Source organism: Lissotriton helveticus, chromosome 3_1, assembly GCF_964261635.1.
Source record: "Lissotriton helveticus chromosome 3_1, aLisHel1.1, whole genome shotgun sequence".
Classification (NCBI taxonomy): Eukaryota; Metazoa; Chordata; class Amphibia; order Caudata; family Salamandridae; genus Lissotriton; species Lissotriton helveticus.
The window spans coordinates 1,664,280,394-1,664,296,021 of record NC_136061.1 but is presented as its reverse complement, the minus strand read 5'-3'; the positions used below and the strand labels follow the sequence as shown (position 1 = coordinate 1,664,296,021).

Here is a 15,628-nt window from a genome sequence, read left to right as displayed (position 1 = left end):
AACGCAGGCACAGGATAACCGGCAGGATCAGTAGCCCTTCGGAGGGAAAGCGAGAGGGTCGGCGGAGCCGAGAGATCAGGCGGCCATCATGGTTGCAGGCTAGGCTCCTCCCCCCACATCCTCAGTTCTTAGCGTGTCCCGCTGAGAAAAACAAAAGAGCAATGGGTGTAGGACATGAATTCATCTCAATTACTGATAATGAGTTGTTTCCTGTATCATATACATATTTTGCTCACTGTGCAGTTAAGGTACCAACATGCCTGGCAACGCTATACCTCGCCTGGGTATTTGCTTGTTTCTGCTCTGTTTCACATGGACCCATTTGCCTCTGCATTTGCATCTTCCCGTTCCCTGTCTCTCGGGTCTCCTGCCCATCTGGTCCTTAACTCTGGGAAGCATGTACCCTAGCGAGTTCTGTCTGTCAAATCCCTGGTCTGCACTGTGAATTACTTTGGAGAGGTCACAGGAGAAAGAGCCTTTACTTTGTCAGTATTACACATGTTCTTTTCTGACTTCATGGTTACATTGTTTTCACTCTCACATTCTCTACCCCTGTTATTTTACAAGACCCTAAAACTGGGATAATTAAAAAAAAAAAACTTAAATTAGTCTTGTGGAGGTCAAGGATTTTCTTGTTCACCATCAGATAATGGGCCCCTGCCGAGACCCTAAAACTGGGCTCATTTTCTTTGACTGAATGAGGCTTGTGGTGGATAATGCCCACCCCCCCCCCCGTTAGTCCGACCACTGAATATCGGTGAGATTTGGTAGACTGGGGGCCCACTCTACACGTTCTAGAGCGGACCGGGGCCCATATTTTCACATTACACCACTGTACCCTCTCTGACCCAGCCCAGCCAGCCTCTGACATTTCAGCATAAGGGGAGGCTCTGTTCTACCTTTTTACAGTCTTTTAGAAGAGCTTCTGACACGCGACTGATACCACCAAACGCTTAAAGGATCTTCAAGGGCAAGACTGACTGACGTTTGGCTCACTCTGACCATCTCCAGCCTGTCTTGAAATCAAATCTGTGGGCGCACCGTGGATTAACGTGTAGTTCTATCAAATTAGGGGTACCAAAACGTAACCGCAAGCAACCGCCCTGGGTGTTGGCAAAATGACCCTTCTCTTCCAGACCTCATGTATACAACTACTGCACCGCCACTTCCTTACATTTCCCACAGACTAGTCACATTAAGGCACCACTATTGAACCTCATTGCCAAACAAAATGGAGTTTTTGTAAAATATTCTTCTGACCAAAAATCTGTAATGGAAAGCTCTGGGTCTCGCTGGTTGTTCCTTTCATGCGCGTTTGGTGCTGCAGGGACAGAGTCTTGTGCAGTGGAGCGGGGGATTGCTGTACAATAAGACCAGCAGGAAAGGTGCTATGTTTAGGGGTACGGGATCACTGTTGGGGCGACTGGAATGTTTGTGGCGACCCCCATACTTAATTTGTATGCCATCATCACGCAGGGGCACCCGACGCCTGTAGGACGCTCTCTGTGCCCCCAGCTCTCACTTCTGGTAATTTTTATTAATTTTTACAGTGGGAGCGAAGTAGCTGTGTGTGTGTGTGTGGGGGGGCTCTGTGTGTGTGGGGGGGCTCTGTGTGTGTGGGGGGCTCTGTGTGTGTGGGGGGGCTCTGTGTGTGTGGGGGGGCTCTGTGTGTGTGTGGGGGGGGGGCTCTGTGTGTGTGTGTGGGGGGCTCTGTGTGTGTGTGTGTGGGGGGGGGCTCTGTGTGTGTGTGTGTGTGTGTGTGGGGCTCTGTGTGTGTGTGGGGCTCTGTGTGTGTGTGTGTGGGGCTCTGTGTGTGTGTGTGGGGCTCTGTGTGTGTGTGTGGGGCTCTGTGTGTGTGGGGGGGGCTCTGTGTGTGTGGGGCTCTGTGTGTGTGGGGGGGGGCTCTGTGTGTGTGGGGGGGGCTCTGTGTGTGTGTGTGTGTGGGGCTCTGTGTGTGTGTGTGGGGCTCTGTGTGTGTGTGGGGCTCTGTGTGTGTGTGGGGGGGCTCTGTGTGTGTGTGTGTGGGGCTCTGTGTGTGTGTGTGTGTGTGTGTATGGGACTGTGGGTGTGTGTGGGACTGTGGGTGTGTGTGGGACTGTGGGTGTGTGTGGGACTGTGGGTGTGTGTGGGACTGTGGGTATGTGTGGGACTGTGGGTGTGTGTGGGGGTGTGTGTGGGACTGTGGGTGTGTGTGGGACTGTGGATGTGTGTGGGACTGTGGGTGTGTGTGGGGCTCTGGGTGTGGGTGGGGCTCTGGGTGTGGGTGGGGCTCTGGGTGTGGGTGGGGCTCTGGGTGTGGGTGGGGCTCTGGGTGTGTGTGGGTGGGGGGGTGTGTGTGTGGGGCTCTGTGTGTGTGGGGCTCTGTGTGTGTGTGTGGCACTCTGTGTGTGTGTGTGGCATTTGCGAGAGATTAAGCTATTGGCATTGTAAATGGCAATGCCATTTATTTATCTGTTTTCAAAACCAACACATAAATAAACATTTTGTCATTTACAATGTCAATAGCTCTAACTTTTGCAAAGGCGAGACTGTTGCCTAGTAAATGCTTATTCTTTTAGCACTCCAAGGGAGTTTCTGTTTTCTTTCTCTTTCTCTTTTGTGCTGCTTACCACCTACAATGCATGTTTCCTCCTCCTCAGTTTGCCAGTTGCTCCCCTGTCTGGGATTGATTTGGCTGCTTTAATGTTTGTATTTTTCAAGATTCATCTACCCCCCTGCCTCAAGCGTTCTCTGTTGCTCAATGGGGGCCCCTCACATGCTCCTCTGTTGACCCCCTCACCCCTTTTATCACAGTCTCTACGAACTTTGAAAAATATACTTTTTTCATGTTAAGCTCCAAATGTAGGCAGATCTGTATCTCTAATGTTCAGCAAGTGTAGGCCTATAACTGTGGCAGCAAAGGAGCTAAATGACTATAACTGAAACAAAAAAGTGTCTATTCTGGGGATGAGGAAGTGGTGGAGACAAGGTTGTTTTCCAGTGGCAGTACTGTGGCAGCTGCAATGGCAGTAAAGCAGATTATCTTCGGTTTTGATGAGTTGAGCTTTAAGGATCTGAGTTCATCCTGTGTTGAATTGCTGTAAACCTCTGCAGATATTTATTGAGGTTCTCTGTGTAAAGAAAGGAAAGGATAAAAAGATGTGCATTTTCATATAGGTGATCTCTGAAACCAAAGGAGGAGGGGATGTCACTGGTGGGGGAACTTGTGTCGAGGGAGAATAAGATAGTGTCTCAGCACTAATCCTTACTGAAGGATAACTGACAGGGGGTTGGGGGATAACTAGGGTGAGTATAAAGAGAAATATCAGGTGATCGCATAGGAGGGGAACCATTTTAGACTGTGCCAATAATGTCTGTATAGCAAAGGATACCAAGCGCAGTTGCACTGTGTGACTTTGTTGAACGCAGTGGAGCGGTCAAGTATATTAAGGATCAAAGGAGCATGGTTTTGTGGGGTAGACTAAGACATTTATACATATGTGAAAGGTGGCATCAATGGAGTGTAGTTGGCAAAATTCTTACTGCAATTGATTGGCAGATTAGAGGAGGACAGATATTTGGTGAACCACTTAAACACCAATTGTTCCAGAGTTTTTGAGAAGAAAGATGGTGACAATATCGGGCCATATTTAATCAGGCAGAAAGGGATATAGCACTCTCAAAAGCATCCATTTGGAGCGAGCCGGACAGAAGACAGAGGTCATTTTAAAAGAGCAGGATTGCGGACTTAAATATTAACAGAATGTGATTGGTTGTGTGGTCATAACTGGTCTGATGGTACGCAGCTAGGTATACTGATCAGAAAATGGGTGGGAGTTGGGAAGAACCCATTTGTGCTGAGCTTCGTTTGGGGAAATAATGAGTTTCATGTTTGAGGGTAATGGTGCTGGGAATGATGCTAATGGTTTTGTTTTTCATGGAGAAGTACATTAAGGTGGAAGATTCTGGGTAGTTTAATGCTAGTGTAATTTCTAATCTGAGTGCAATCTTTGATTGCTCTTCCACTTCCTTCTTCGTTCATGCGGTGTATTTGTTCACCAGTAGGCAGTATCCTTGCCTTTCAAAAGAAACAAACGTTTTTAGACGACCTTTGTATTTATAGACATAAGATTCATAATCTTGAATTTTACAGCAGCTGTCTTCTTCATTTAAACATCAACAGTTGGATTAGATTTGCACTAGCCTAGGATTAGACTAGATGTGAACTAGACGTCTTTCTTAAACAGTGTAGGTTACCACTCATATTGCCAACTTCAATTCTTGCACCTTTGGCATTTTTTAACTCATTCAACACCATCCCTGCCTGGCACATGTTGCCATTTGGAGTCCTGGATTTTCTTCCATTACAACCCCTTTTTTGATGTAAAAGCAAACACAATCCTACAGAGTCTATTGCTATGATGGTGCTTTGCAGTTGCCTATATGTTGTAATCCTTAGTACGATTATAATTTGCACCTCTATTTCTTACATACCCTCACCCATCTTGCTGCCAGCTACTGCATCCCTTAGCACAGTAGTTCCACCTCGTTGGTTATCTTGCACAATATCAAAAAATGGTATTTTTGGCTCAAAACAAAAACAACATTCTTCCAAACACACACTACATGGTGTAGTTTGCTATTTTTGTGGGTAATCGCTTCAGCGCCCCATAAATGGGAAGTTCGTGCTGTACAAGCACTACAAATAAGCAAATACAAACCAGTGCTTAGTAATTAGCAGGGAACCCAGATGCAGTAGTGCTAGAGTGGGGAGAATAGAGAGCAGCAGTGCAGGGCAGGTGTTGTGGAAAGGGGGTTTTAATAAGCAGGTACAATATTTGTAATTTTCAGATTACCAGAGTCAAATGCTTTTGTTAGGATATCATGTGGTATTTTGAAGGGCTTGAGGTGCGTATGTGGGCAAATGTTCTTAGAGTTAAGTCCACTTTTGATTGTTTGGCCTACGTAGTATGGATGATAAAGGTTTATGGGTAGGGCCAATCGTCAGTGTGTACAGAGTAGAGGACATCAACAACAAATTGGAGTATTATTAAAGTTGCCAAAATAAGTGATGTTCTGTAGCAGAGCACCCTCATTGTGTTATTTGGTGTGGTTTCTCTGAATTCAGTTAGGTGTTTTGTTATTGTGCCCATCATTCTGCTCCAAGGTGGGTTCTGAACTATTGGAGGTGAACAACAAAGACCTCTACAGAGTACAGCATCGCCATGTTAACTCCCCTAAGCGGAGAGGGAACAAATAGGTTCTGAGTGTATGATGGGACAGATAGTGATAGAGAGTGTTGGTAATATATTCCAGAACTGTGCTGCCTCACCTGCTGAATAAAGTTGTAACTACCTGATAGTTTCTGTTTGGGGAAAACTCAAGAAGTAGGTCGTAGAAGATATGGTATTCAGTGCTTGTGCGGGATGGAACTTCATTTAGAGAACTTCTTAAAGAGGACTATGGACAATACCTAGTGACTTTTACATATTTTTTTCCCCTTACCCAAAGTCCGTGCAGTGATTGTATTGTTTGTAAGGATCTCTCAAAGTGGCTCAGATGACACAAAGTTCTGACTGTGACTTCATGGAGTTGTTACAAGCTTTGGGGTAGGTATGCTGAGAACTCCCAGAGTACACTCTGGAATAATTCAGTTTCAAAAGAGTCCCTTCACTACTTGTTCTCGATGTGGTTCCATGAGGAAGAAGTAAATCCTCTTACTGGAAACTTGTGGCTGACTTTAATTGGCCAACCATAATTATGTCAAAGTTCTCAACTTTAATCCCTGGTGTAGGAGGTTGTCTCTATTGCGTAGGCCATGCAGAAGGACTCCTGTAAGCAGTATTCTATTTTTTGCGAGGATCCACTTAGTAATTATTTCCTAGGCATTCATCAGATACTAGTAGTAACATTGCCATAGTCTTATTTGCTTCTCGTTTAGATAGATGAAGTTTAAATAATATGTTCTGCTACTTAGTGCTTCATGTGCTGAAACACTTTTGACTTTTACCGGAGTCCGAGTGTTTACTCTTGAGACTGCTTACTAGTGGATTTCTCGACCTGTGCTACCAGTGAGAGTCAAGTGCTAAATGGGCTATTGGTACAGTTGCTCAGGAACTGTAGGAGGTCGGTCTTAGTACATCTGGAGTAAAAGGCCTCAATCCCCACAGTTGGACACCAGGAAGGATATTCATAAGTTGAGAAATCTGCTAGAAAACTATGCATCTTACTGAAATATTGTTACTGAAGATAAATAGCTTCTTTTAGTCCTCATTATTCTCCATAGTATCTAGACTTGTTGCCACATCTTAGATGATGGTATTTTGAAATATTGAAAATAAACTCTTTTGTTGGCAGCATCATGACACAATAAATCTGGTTCTATGAGCTGCCGACATTTGTGAGCACCATTACATAGGAAAACAGTTAAACCAATTAGGTACAGAACTTACAAATGGCAAAAACGTTAATATTAAGCACTCTTTGAAAATAAAATTACTTCAGCCTGTAGGCACACTCTGGCCTATTTTAAGTGGGAGGTTTGAGTTAAGAGTATTTAAGGTTCCTCCCAGTCTTCTCCTTCTAGGGTACAACAAATCCTCCTAGAGGTTGATTACAGCAATGCAATTTGCTGCGGCAGGCTGCAGTCTTAATCCTTTGGTCAAATATTACATAGCTCCATCGTGATCATGTTTTCATAGACTTGATAATGTGGTCTTTCTCTTTCAATATAACTGCCATGGTGCCTTTGCAGTTTAATTCTAATCCATTTTTCATGAGCAACTTGGCTAGATCTCCTCAGGTGGTACACTTTCACCGGCATAGATTATTCTGCACTCACCACTGGCAATGTTACATCTTCTGTATGTAAATTAGTGGGATTTGCGGCACACTTGTGTCTGCTCCCAAATTGAAGACTGGGTTGAACAGCTGAAATATTGATTGCTTCTTTGTGTGCACAGGTTATTTCTGTGTGCTAATGTAATCTCCCAGTTGCTTTTGTAAGCCATTTATCGCTCTCTATGCAGGCTCAAGATGCCAACCTGCAGAAGAAAGGTGATGACCGTGATTACTTGAATCTTAAGTCTCAGGATATTTTTCATTTTACAAAGCAGTATGTGATTTAACTACGCAACGCAGTTCTGCATTGAGACGTTTCTGCATCTCATCTTACATTTCTTTGAATCAAGAAAATGGGATGTGCTCGATAGAATTGAAGCATACTCACTTCATATATACATTTGTCTTCCACTCTTTATTCATGGACCGTAAAGCATGATCAAAGCAGACTTTAGTATCAATTTTAGGATTATAATCTGGCAATTACCATATTTTTAAAGTTTTGAAGCAAAGTTGCATCAGGTTCTTTATATTATTTTTGAGTGAACATAGCTTTTTTCTGGACCAGGTAGCAGTGTATTAATGAATGATCAGCACTATAGGAATACCTTTATAACTGAGCTGTGCTGTTTTAAGTTGATGGTAGGATGTTTGCTTGCTCTTAGGAGCTAATATTGTCACGTTTGAATGCATTCCCCGTGGCATCCTTCACTTTAACCACTTGGTCAAGTGATCTTCATTTGCTATATATGAACCTGGTTGTAGAATGGTAACCCCAGAGAAAGTGTTAATGCAGAAAAACTGACTGGTTATGTTGACTTATGGATACATTATCTGTATTCTTTATTTAGTACTATTTGTTACAGTGCTTCTAACAGTTTTCTTTTGCAGCCATGCTCTCTAAGAGGTATTAATTTTTTTATATTTTGTACTTGGTCGTATTAGTCTTTGTCCTTTGTTTGTGGTAGTGGGTTAAGGGAATACAGTTAGGTTCTAGATTAGCTATTGTTGAAATAGTTTCAGTGCGTTTGAGCTGCCTGGCTTAGTTGTAAGGTACTCCATTGCACGGTCTTAATAACCCTTTTTCTTCTGCAACCTGCCTCTTGCCTGTGACGTAATAGGTCACTTCTGCAGCATCAATAGATTAAGAAAGCTGCAGCTACATTGATTTAGGGACATACCAGCTCTGGAGACATTTTGTGGCAGGAGCCTGCTACTGGTGGATACTTGAGGCTTTGGCCCATTTCACACTCCATAGGATTGGTAATAGTAACGCCTGGAGTGTGCCATCAACTGGACTGCCATTGCAAAGGTCAGTCACTGGGAAGAAACAACACAGTGATCCGACATTACGTAGAGTGAGTGCGCCTCTTGCCGCAAATACCCCATCCCAATGATAATGGAGAGTGAGGGGAATAATAAAGGAAGATTAATAAAGGACTTTCAAGTGAAAAACAAGGACGTTTTTGAAAACAAGTTGCCAGGACTTACAGAAATTGAGCCTCGTACCAAATTAAACAGGAAGTGGTAACAGTCAAATATAAATCGCAATTTTTACTGTTGACTGTTTGTAAATGCTGTATAGGCTCCAGGAGGAACGGGTCTTCCAACAAATATAGAGTACTTTAAGGTTGTCGATTATTGTTGTTGCTTGTAAACGTTATAGCAATAAATCGTGGATGACCCTAGACTTCTTAAAAGTGCTATATTGGACAATGGGAACTCATTACGCTGTGCAGATAAGGAAAGTAGAACAAGTGTTTTTCCAAACTTGTTCTATTCTTGGCTTCTCACTGGGCAACCAAGGAGTCTAGTCATCTAACTGCATTTGTAACCACAGATGAAATGTTTCGGTTTTTATGTGTTTTAGCTTTGCATTAGCTGTATTGCAGCAACTAACGAATGACGCGTTCAAAAACATTGATGGAGTTCTGATTTTTCAAGATATGTCTGCTTATGAAGGAAATAAGCATGATATTTTTGCTTATGAAACCACGCAGGTAGATAACGCGGACTTTACATCGTCCGCGTTGTTACCACGCGAGACGCGTTGTTACATCGCAAGTCGTTTCAACGACTTGCGCTAGGTGGCGCGCAACACCAGGGAATGTGTTGGATTTTAAAGCCAACACATTCCCTGCTTTTGCGCTAACTGGAGTAGGAATAGTAATTTATACTATTCCTAAGTCCAGCGTGCCATCTAGCGCAAGTCGTAGAAACGACTTGCGATGTAAAGCCATGCGTGGTAACAATGCGTACGATGTAACATTCGCGTTGTAACCTACTGCGGGGTAATAGATGTCATAGTAACCTCATACATTCATTAGAGAATGTACTGAGTAGAGAACACTGCAATCAAGGGAGTCGAAATGCGTTCTAGGAGATTGAATACCTTGAGCATTTTATCATGGGAGATGCTACAGCACTAAGACCAACCATGCACATGTGGGCTTCTGTGATTGGTTTCCATGTCGTGAGAATTACACCTTCTTTAAAGTTGGCATTCATCACTCTTTACTTCTCGGCTTACCAGGATCGTGTCCCGTGTGTAGTATATTCAGTGCTGACCCATCTCTTTGTCAGTGAGCCCTTTATTTAGGGGGCTTCTGAGATTTTCCACACCGTTGCTATGCTCCGCTTTGCTAGTATGAAGGCTATGTCTACCAATTTCGGTATTATTACTTTTTTGCATTCTGTATTCGTCCTAGCAGGCTTGTAATTGGGTTGACCTCGAACTCGCCGTCTTTGGGTCATGTTTGCCAATGTCACCAAACATGGTGTGATCTCATTACACTTCCACACCATGCGATTGAAGTCTGCACTTTGTGTTCTATATCTGGGACAGTTGTTGACTTCTCCATCAAATAGAGAGAATTTTTGATGCAGGTAATTGGATTGAGTGAATTAAAATCTGGGGTTTCTAAATACTCTCTTTTGATGTATTCCAGGCTCCTCATACACTTTATTTCTGGTATCTCTTGTTTATCTTGGCATTCCATTTAATTTTTGTGTGTCCAATGTAAGGTTTGTGTCCTGCTGTATATTAGTATTACTACCCGTTTGTTGTGTTCATTGAGCTTCGAACAATTCAGCCTGTATGTCCTTTCTTTCTAGGTCATGTCTGTTTTCGAACCACTCCATAGGCCTTTGCAATTGCCCTGCTAGGTATCAAACTTCGTACTTAAGTGCCCAAAGTTCACCTTTATTCAAGGTTCTATCTTTTTTACCTATGGCTACTTTCTTGCACCCATTACCCCACATCCGCTCCGTCCATATAGTATGTACCCCCATAAAGAATTTTTTATGCAGGATCACCAGTAATACTGAAAAATAATACTGGACCCTAGGGTTCACTATCATCTTGGCAATTGCAGATCTTCCCATTCTTGAGAGGGGGAGTCTGAGTCTGTTGCAGAAAGGAACGATTGTTCTATTGCTGCCACCACTTTGCTGAAACTTGAGGCTCCTCTAGCAACATCAACAGAAGTCCTAAACCTTGTAGTAACCAGACCTATCCCAGATGCCATATGTCAACAGGGTCACAAAAAGCACCTTCTATACAATTAGAATACAGTTTTGCATCTTCCCATACTTTCGATACCAATAAAAGCTACAAGCTGTCCTCACACTCCAAGATTCTTTATGCCAACAGCCTATACCTTGATGCCCCAATTTCCTTATACACAAAACAAATTTGAACCAAAATCTGCTGCAAGACTCCTTCTATATGCATATGAATCGCTTTAAAGTTGGGGTTCTCCGCGTTCTGTATACGTGCACTGCCAGTTTCAATCAGGCCTCAAAATGGGTTGATTGATATTCTAAAATGAATGTGATGTATGGTCTTTTTACTGGTCCATATAAAGGAGCGAAAAGTGTTTTATACTACTGATAACTAAGTGCAAATATTCGAGTAGTATGTATGTTGCAATATTTCATCTTTTTAAAATTGTGAATAAATAACACGACAAATTGTATTTCCTGCATTATGTTGATTGAAGATCACCGCTTGGTGACTAAATTGTATTATTTGAAGTATTGTGAAACAAATCCTGTGAGGGCATTTTGTGTTTTGTAATTAAAATGAAAACTGAGCAGCTAGTAATACAGTTTTCTAGAAACATTTGGTTAACTTTAAACGTTAGCTTGTATTCTTTCTTTCACTTTACATTATATTAACTTTTACATCCCAACAGTTGTTTTTGTTGCCTCTTACTATTCATGCATGTGTCTTTTTACATCCTAGTCTCTTGGTTGAAATTTCTCTCTTTGTCTATCTCTCTGTCTCTTTCACAGGCTTTCTCGTTGTTCTCTTCTTGCCAGGGGCATCTAACAACCTTTTTTGAATTAGTCTCTTCTCCTTCTTCTTCCCTTTAACCAGGAGGTTTCTCTTCAAACTTTTCTTGGGTGAGAGGCTTTCCTCCCTCCTCCCGAAACCTCCATGTAGTTGCCTATCGCAACTCCTTCTAACATCATTTACTGATTGATGGACTTTTTCTATACCCTTTCCTTTACTATGTCTGTTTCCATCACTGTCATACTCCATAATGTTCATTCTCCTTATGATATTCAGTAGTTAGTCACTCCTCCTGGTAGCCAAGTTTCCATATGTTTCCCTGTATTCATCGAGGTGCCTTCTCCTCTTTTCCTTTAAGCCTTAGTACCCCTTCACTTAATTGACTCTTTTCTCTCCCTGACCTCAGAGTTTCTTCAGTTCCGAATGCTAGGTTTTTAGCTGTATATCTAATATTTCTTAAGTTATGTTTAAAGTGTGTGACCCGGTCCATATCTCCATCAGTTTAGCGTTCGTATCCTTCTGCTCCTTAACTGTCCTCGTACCTCCCTTCAATGTCCAAACTTACTTTATTTAGTGCCTGGTTTAGTGTTTAATGGATGAACTAGTGCCTACTGGGATGGGGAGGATATAACCTCAACCATCCAGACGGTACACCATCTGAAAAATTGAGAGATGACCTCCAGCCCAGCGTTCATCTCTGAACATTGACAGGAACTGCTATCCATTGAAATGGACAGCTGCCAACAATTTCCTCCCAAAGTGGGTATTTGTTTCAGAATAAACAAAAAAACAAATACCCCACACCCAGGCAGTGATGGACAGCAAAAAACGATATCACACTATCCATCCTAAATGGGGCGGGTGGTGTAATGTCCTTTCTCCAACCGCCACTACAGGAAGTATTCTGTGGAAGGAGCAAATGGGGGCTCCCTCAAAAGAATACTTAAGATCCAACTGTTGCCAAACTTAGATGCTCAGGCGGGGGTGGGGGGGGGGGGGGGGTTTGGTGAGCAAGGTACTCGGTCGCATTTGAGGAGCACCCTGTCTGCCAAACTCTCAATCGGTTGCATTAAAGAAATTGGGATTGACTATGTGCGGGCATTCTGTGCTGCTCGGCAAATGTATCTTAAAAACACATCTGTAAGCAGACATAAATAATAGTTCATGTAATCACATTTAAACAGCTGAATGTTTTTTTGGGAATGGGTTGTCGACATAATATACACAACATTAGAGAGTGCAGACGAGGACTGTGATGCACATACCTTGTGTCTAATACCAGAATATTGTGCTATACTAAACATAAACATTGTGTCCTAAAAAACATTTACCAAAATAGCCCACTGTTGTAGTTCATAATAGCACATTTACACCAAATGGGACAATTTCTTTGTGAATGAATATGGCAGATGACATTTATGATGGAATATACGGGCATACAACAACCCTTTTAATTGTGTTAAACGGGTCACTGGTTCCTTACTATGTGTTTTCAGTTGTATGTATTAACAAAATTTTTTATTTAAACATGTCCTCATGTTAGGTCTAGCCTAGAGACAATATTAGCTGCCTTAGCATGCCTTTGCAGTCCAAGACGATGATAAAAAATACATATACACATACATATACGGGCTTTGGGTCAGACATCTTCATCCATTTTCCTAGTTTAGCTGCATTTCACATTTTACATTTTCCTTTCACAGCATTGAGCATGGGCCATCCCACTTCTGCCATTGACTTTCTTGCACTGTGAGGAATGGTATTTTCCTGATCATGTGCACATCCACCTAAAAATAAGTGCATTTCTGTGCAGGGCATCTAAGCAAAATATTTACTTTGCCAACGCTTTTTTCTTTCCATTCATTTTCCTTTATTTAGTCATGCTCTGGTGTTTCAACTAATCTTCAGGTTACAGTAATTCAAGCAAATAGTATTTTTTTGTTCCACCAAGAATCAAATGTGCCTTTTAATGTGCTTTAACACCTTCACTGCGGCGGCTATTCCGCCGCAGTGCTACGGGTTTTGAGCGGCCGCGCGGCGGGCGCATGCTGGTGACGGAACCGCTCCGTCACCAGCGTCGGTTGAGCTGTGCTCGTGACGGAGCGGTTCCGTCACGGCCCGCCCCGCTCAATAGAACCCTCAGCGCAGGCGCGGAATTCGCGCAGCGCATGAGCGTTCTATCGAGCTGGGCGGGCCATGACGGAACCGCTCCGTCATCAGCACAGCGCACCCGTAGCTGATGACGGAGTGGTTCCGTCATCAGCACCGAAGGGGTTAAAACTAAAAAGTGTTTATATACCGTACCTGTTCTCATCATGCCTGCCTGTGAGGAAGCACCATACTATTTTATTAAAATCATGTCTTAGTTACTTCATTTTGAAGTTTAAACTTTTTTATTGTAATCACGCGTCTGTCACATTTAGTCAGTGGTCTTTTATTAAAAAAAAAAAAACTGTATGTGTTTCCAATAAAATATATTGAATGTAACAGTATTAACAGCCTGACAAGGCCACACCTATTGGATTTCCCAAAGCTTGTTGTAATGAATTGTGCTAAAACATGTCTTTTCTATTTTCATTTGACCTGATTTTTCATAATTCCTGTTCAATATTCTCTCCACAGGACTTCGCTAAAGACAGATATGGCGTGCCTTCAATGATTCAGTCTCAAGATAAACCAGGTTGGTTATAATTAAAAATAACAATTATTCCTATCTAGCTGTTTTTTCTTAGCAAATTTAATTACAAATGATAATTCGTCAAACTTGAGCATTAAAGCTTGTCAATATGTTGCTGCTCTGGCATATATTTAACAAAGTAGGTACTGATGCTCGATTACTGATTTGTAACTGGAGAACATGTAAGCACTCAGGGGAAAACATTTTTTCTTCAGTGTATCTGCACAGAGCACTATACGTGCCTTTTGTTTGTTACTGGGTGTTAACGGCCTCCCCTTTCAAGAGGCAATAATAGCTGCCTTCGTTCTCGATGATGCAAAATATACATCTGAAGTTTTATTCAAATAATTCCCACGTTGTGTCGCTAATTGCAGGGCTCCACTTGTTTTCAGCCAAGAGGGAATTTCCACTAGAAGCATAGCAATGCCTTAACTTGCTTTTCTGTCTGAATCCCTTTTGACTGCTGGATTGCTTTTCTCTCAAGATCTGTAGGCGGGACATCGCAGCCTTAATGAGTGTGTGAAGAGGAGAGCCAGAGAACTATTGAAATCTTTGTTTTAGTGTTAAAAGCTTTGGCAGATCCAAGAGCAAGCAGCTCTCTGTTTGACTTTCCAATCCTATGAAAATGTTTGAATGATTGACCCAATCCTTGACATTTTTAGGTGCTATTTGTAGGATAGTGAAATGTCCACAGAGTTACGCAAGGATAAGTCTCTTGTGACCCCTTTGTAGGTTTCTTTTCTCAAGTCAAATTTGACTTCGTTTTTTCATCCATTTGTCAACAATATTGAAGAATACTCTTTAATATTTCGAAAATTCCACATCGTACAATTCAGTCTCCTCATCCATTTTCTTCGCACGCTATAAACCATGACATCAGGAAAGTGTTACATTTAGCATTGTTGGTGGCGTGAGTTATGGCCTATTGTTTGTGTTGTATACAGTGACTAGCAAATTTCAGGTATTTTTCGGTATTGTTTGCAGAACCTCAACTAACCTTAATCTATGATTTTTGAGTGCGTTTCTGAGAATTTTCATGAAATAATGCATTCACCTGCCTTGTACCAAACCTGGGCTTAGCTACTCAGTTGCCATAAGTGAACAACCGCCACTCCGCAAGTTCTTTGGCTATGTGAAGCAGGGTTTGGACGTGGGGCTTGGTCAAAGTTCCTGCGTTCAGCTGCCGTGGGCTGTGCGCGTATAGGCACCACACCGCATGTTCACATTAGTTCCTTTATTAGGTCTCGGACCAGGGAGCGAGAATTCAAGTGCTCAAAAAACTCGTGAAACCAAGGGTTTCGTTTGTGCGGTTTTCTTTAAGTTCACGTGAATCACGTGAGCAAACAAGCACGCGCATCAGCCTCCATCCCTCCTAATTGCATTTTTTCACCGCCGCACAGCACATCAAAGGGCTTCTCCCAGCGTGTGCTGTGCGGCTTCTCCTCCCCTAATTATTCATGGCTGGCCGTTGGCCACCCGTACTTTCAGTTTCCCTGCCGCTCTTGTCTGTTTTTGGTATTCTCCTTTCTTCTCTATGTCTTTCTATTCTTCTGTACTCTTCTGCTTTGCCTATTTCTTCTCTTCTCTCTTCTTCTCTCCGCCGTGTTTCTTTCCTGTCCTCTGCCTCTCTCCACGGGTCTCTTTGTTCTTGCTGTCTGTCTCTTTCCTCTGTCTCTTCACCACCTTTTATTGTTTCCCCTTCTTGTCTTATTCTTCTCTTATCTCCGACTACCGTCATGTTGTTTCTGACTGTCCTTTGCCTCCTTTCCTGCCTTTCTCCGTCCTTCTTTTCTACACCACTCGACTCGTTTCCGTCACCCCCCCCCCCTTTCGTA

General features: G+C 42.6%; 1 protein-coding gene across 1 annotated transcript in view; it reads left to right on the top strand.

Moving 5' to 3' along the window:
• Positions 1 to 15,628, top strand: part of DARS1 (aspartyl-tRNA synthetase 1) — a 390,822-nt gene that overhangs the window by 175,057 nt on the left and 200,137 nt on the right. The window contains exon 4 of the mRNA XM_078682456.1: positions 13,739 to 13,796. Coding sequence (XP_078538582.1) covers positions 13,739 to 13,796 — 58 coding nt within the window. The remainder of the gene's footprint in view (positions 1 to 13,738; positions 13,797 to 15,628) is intronic.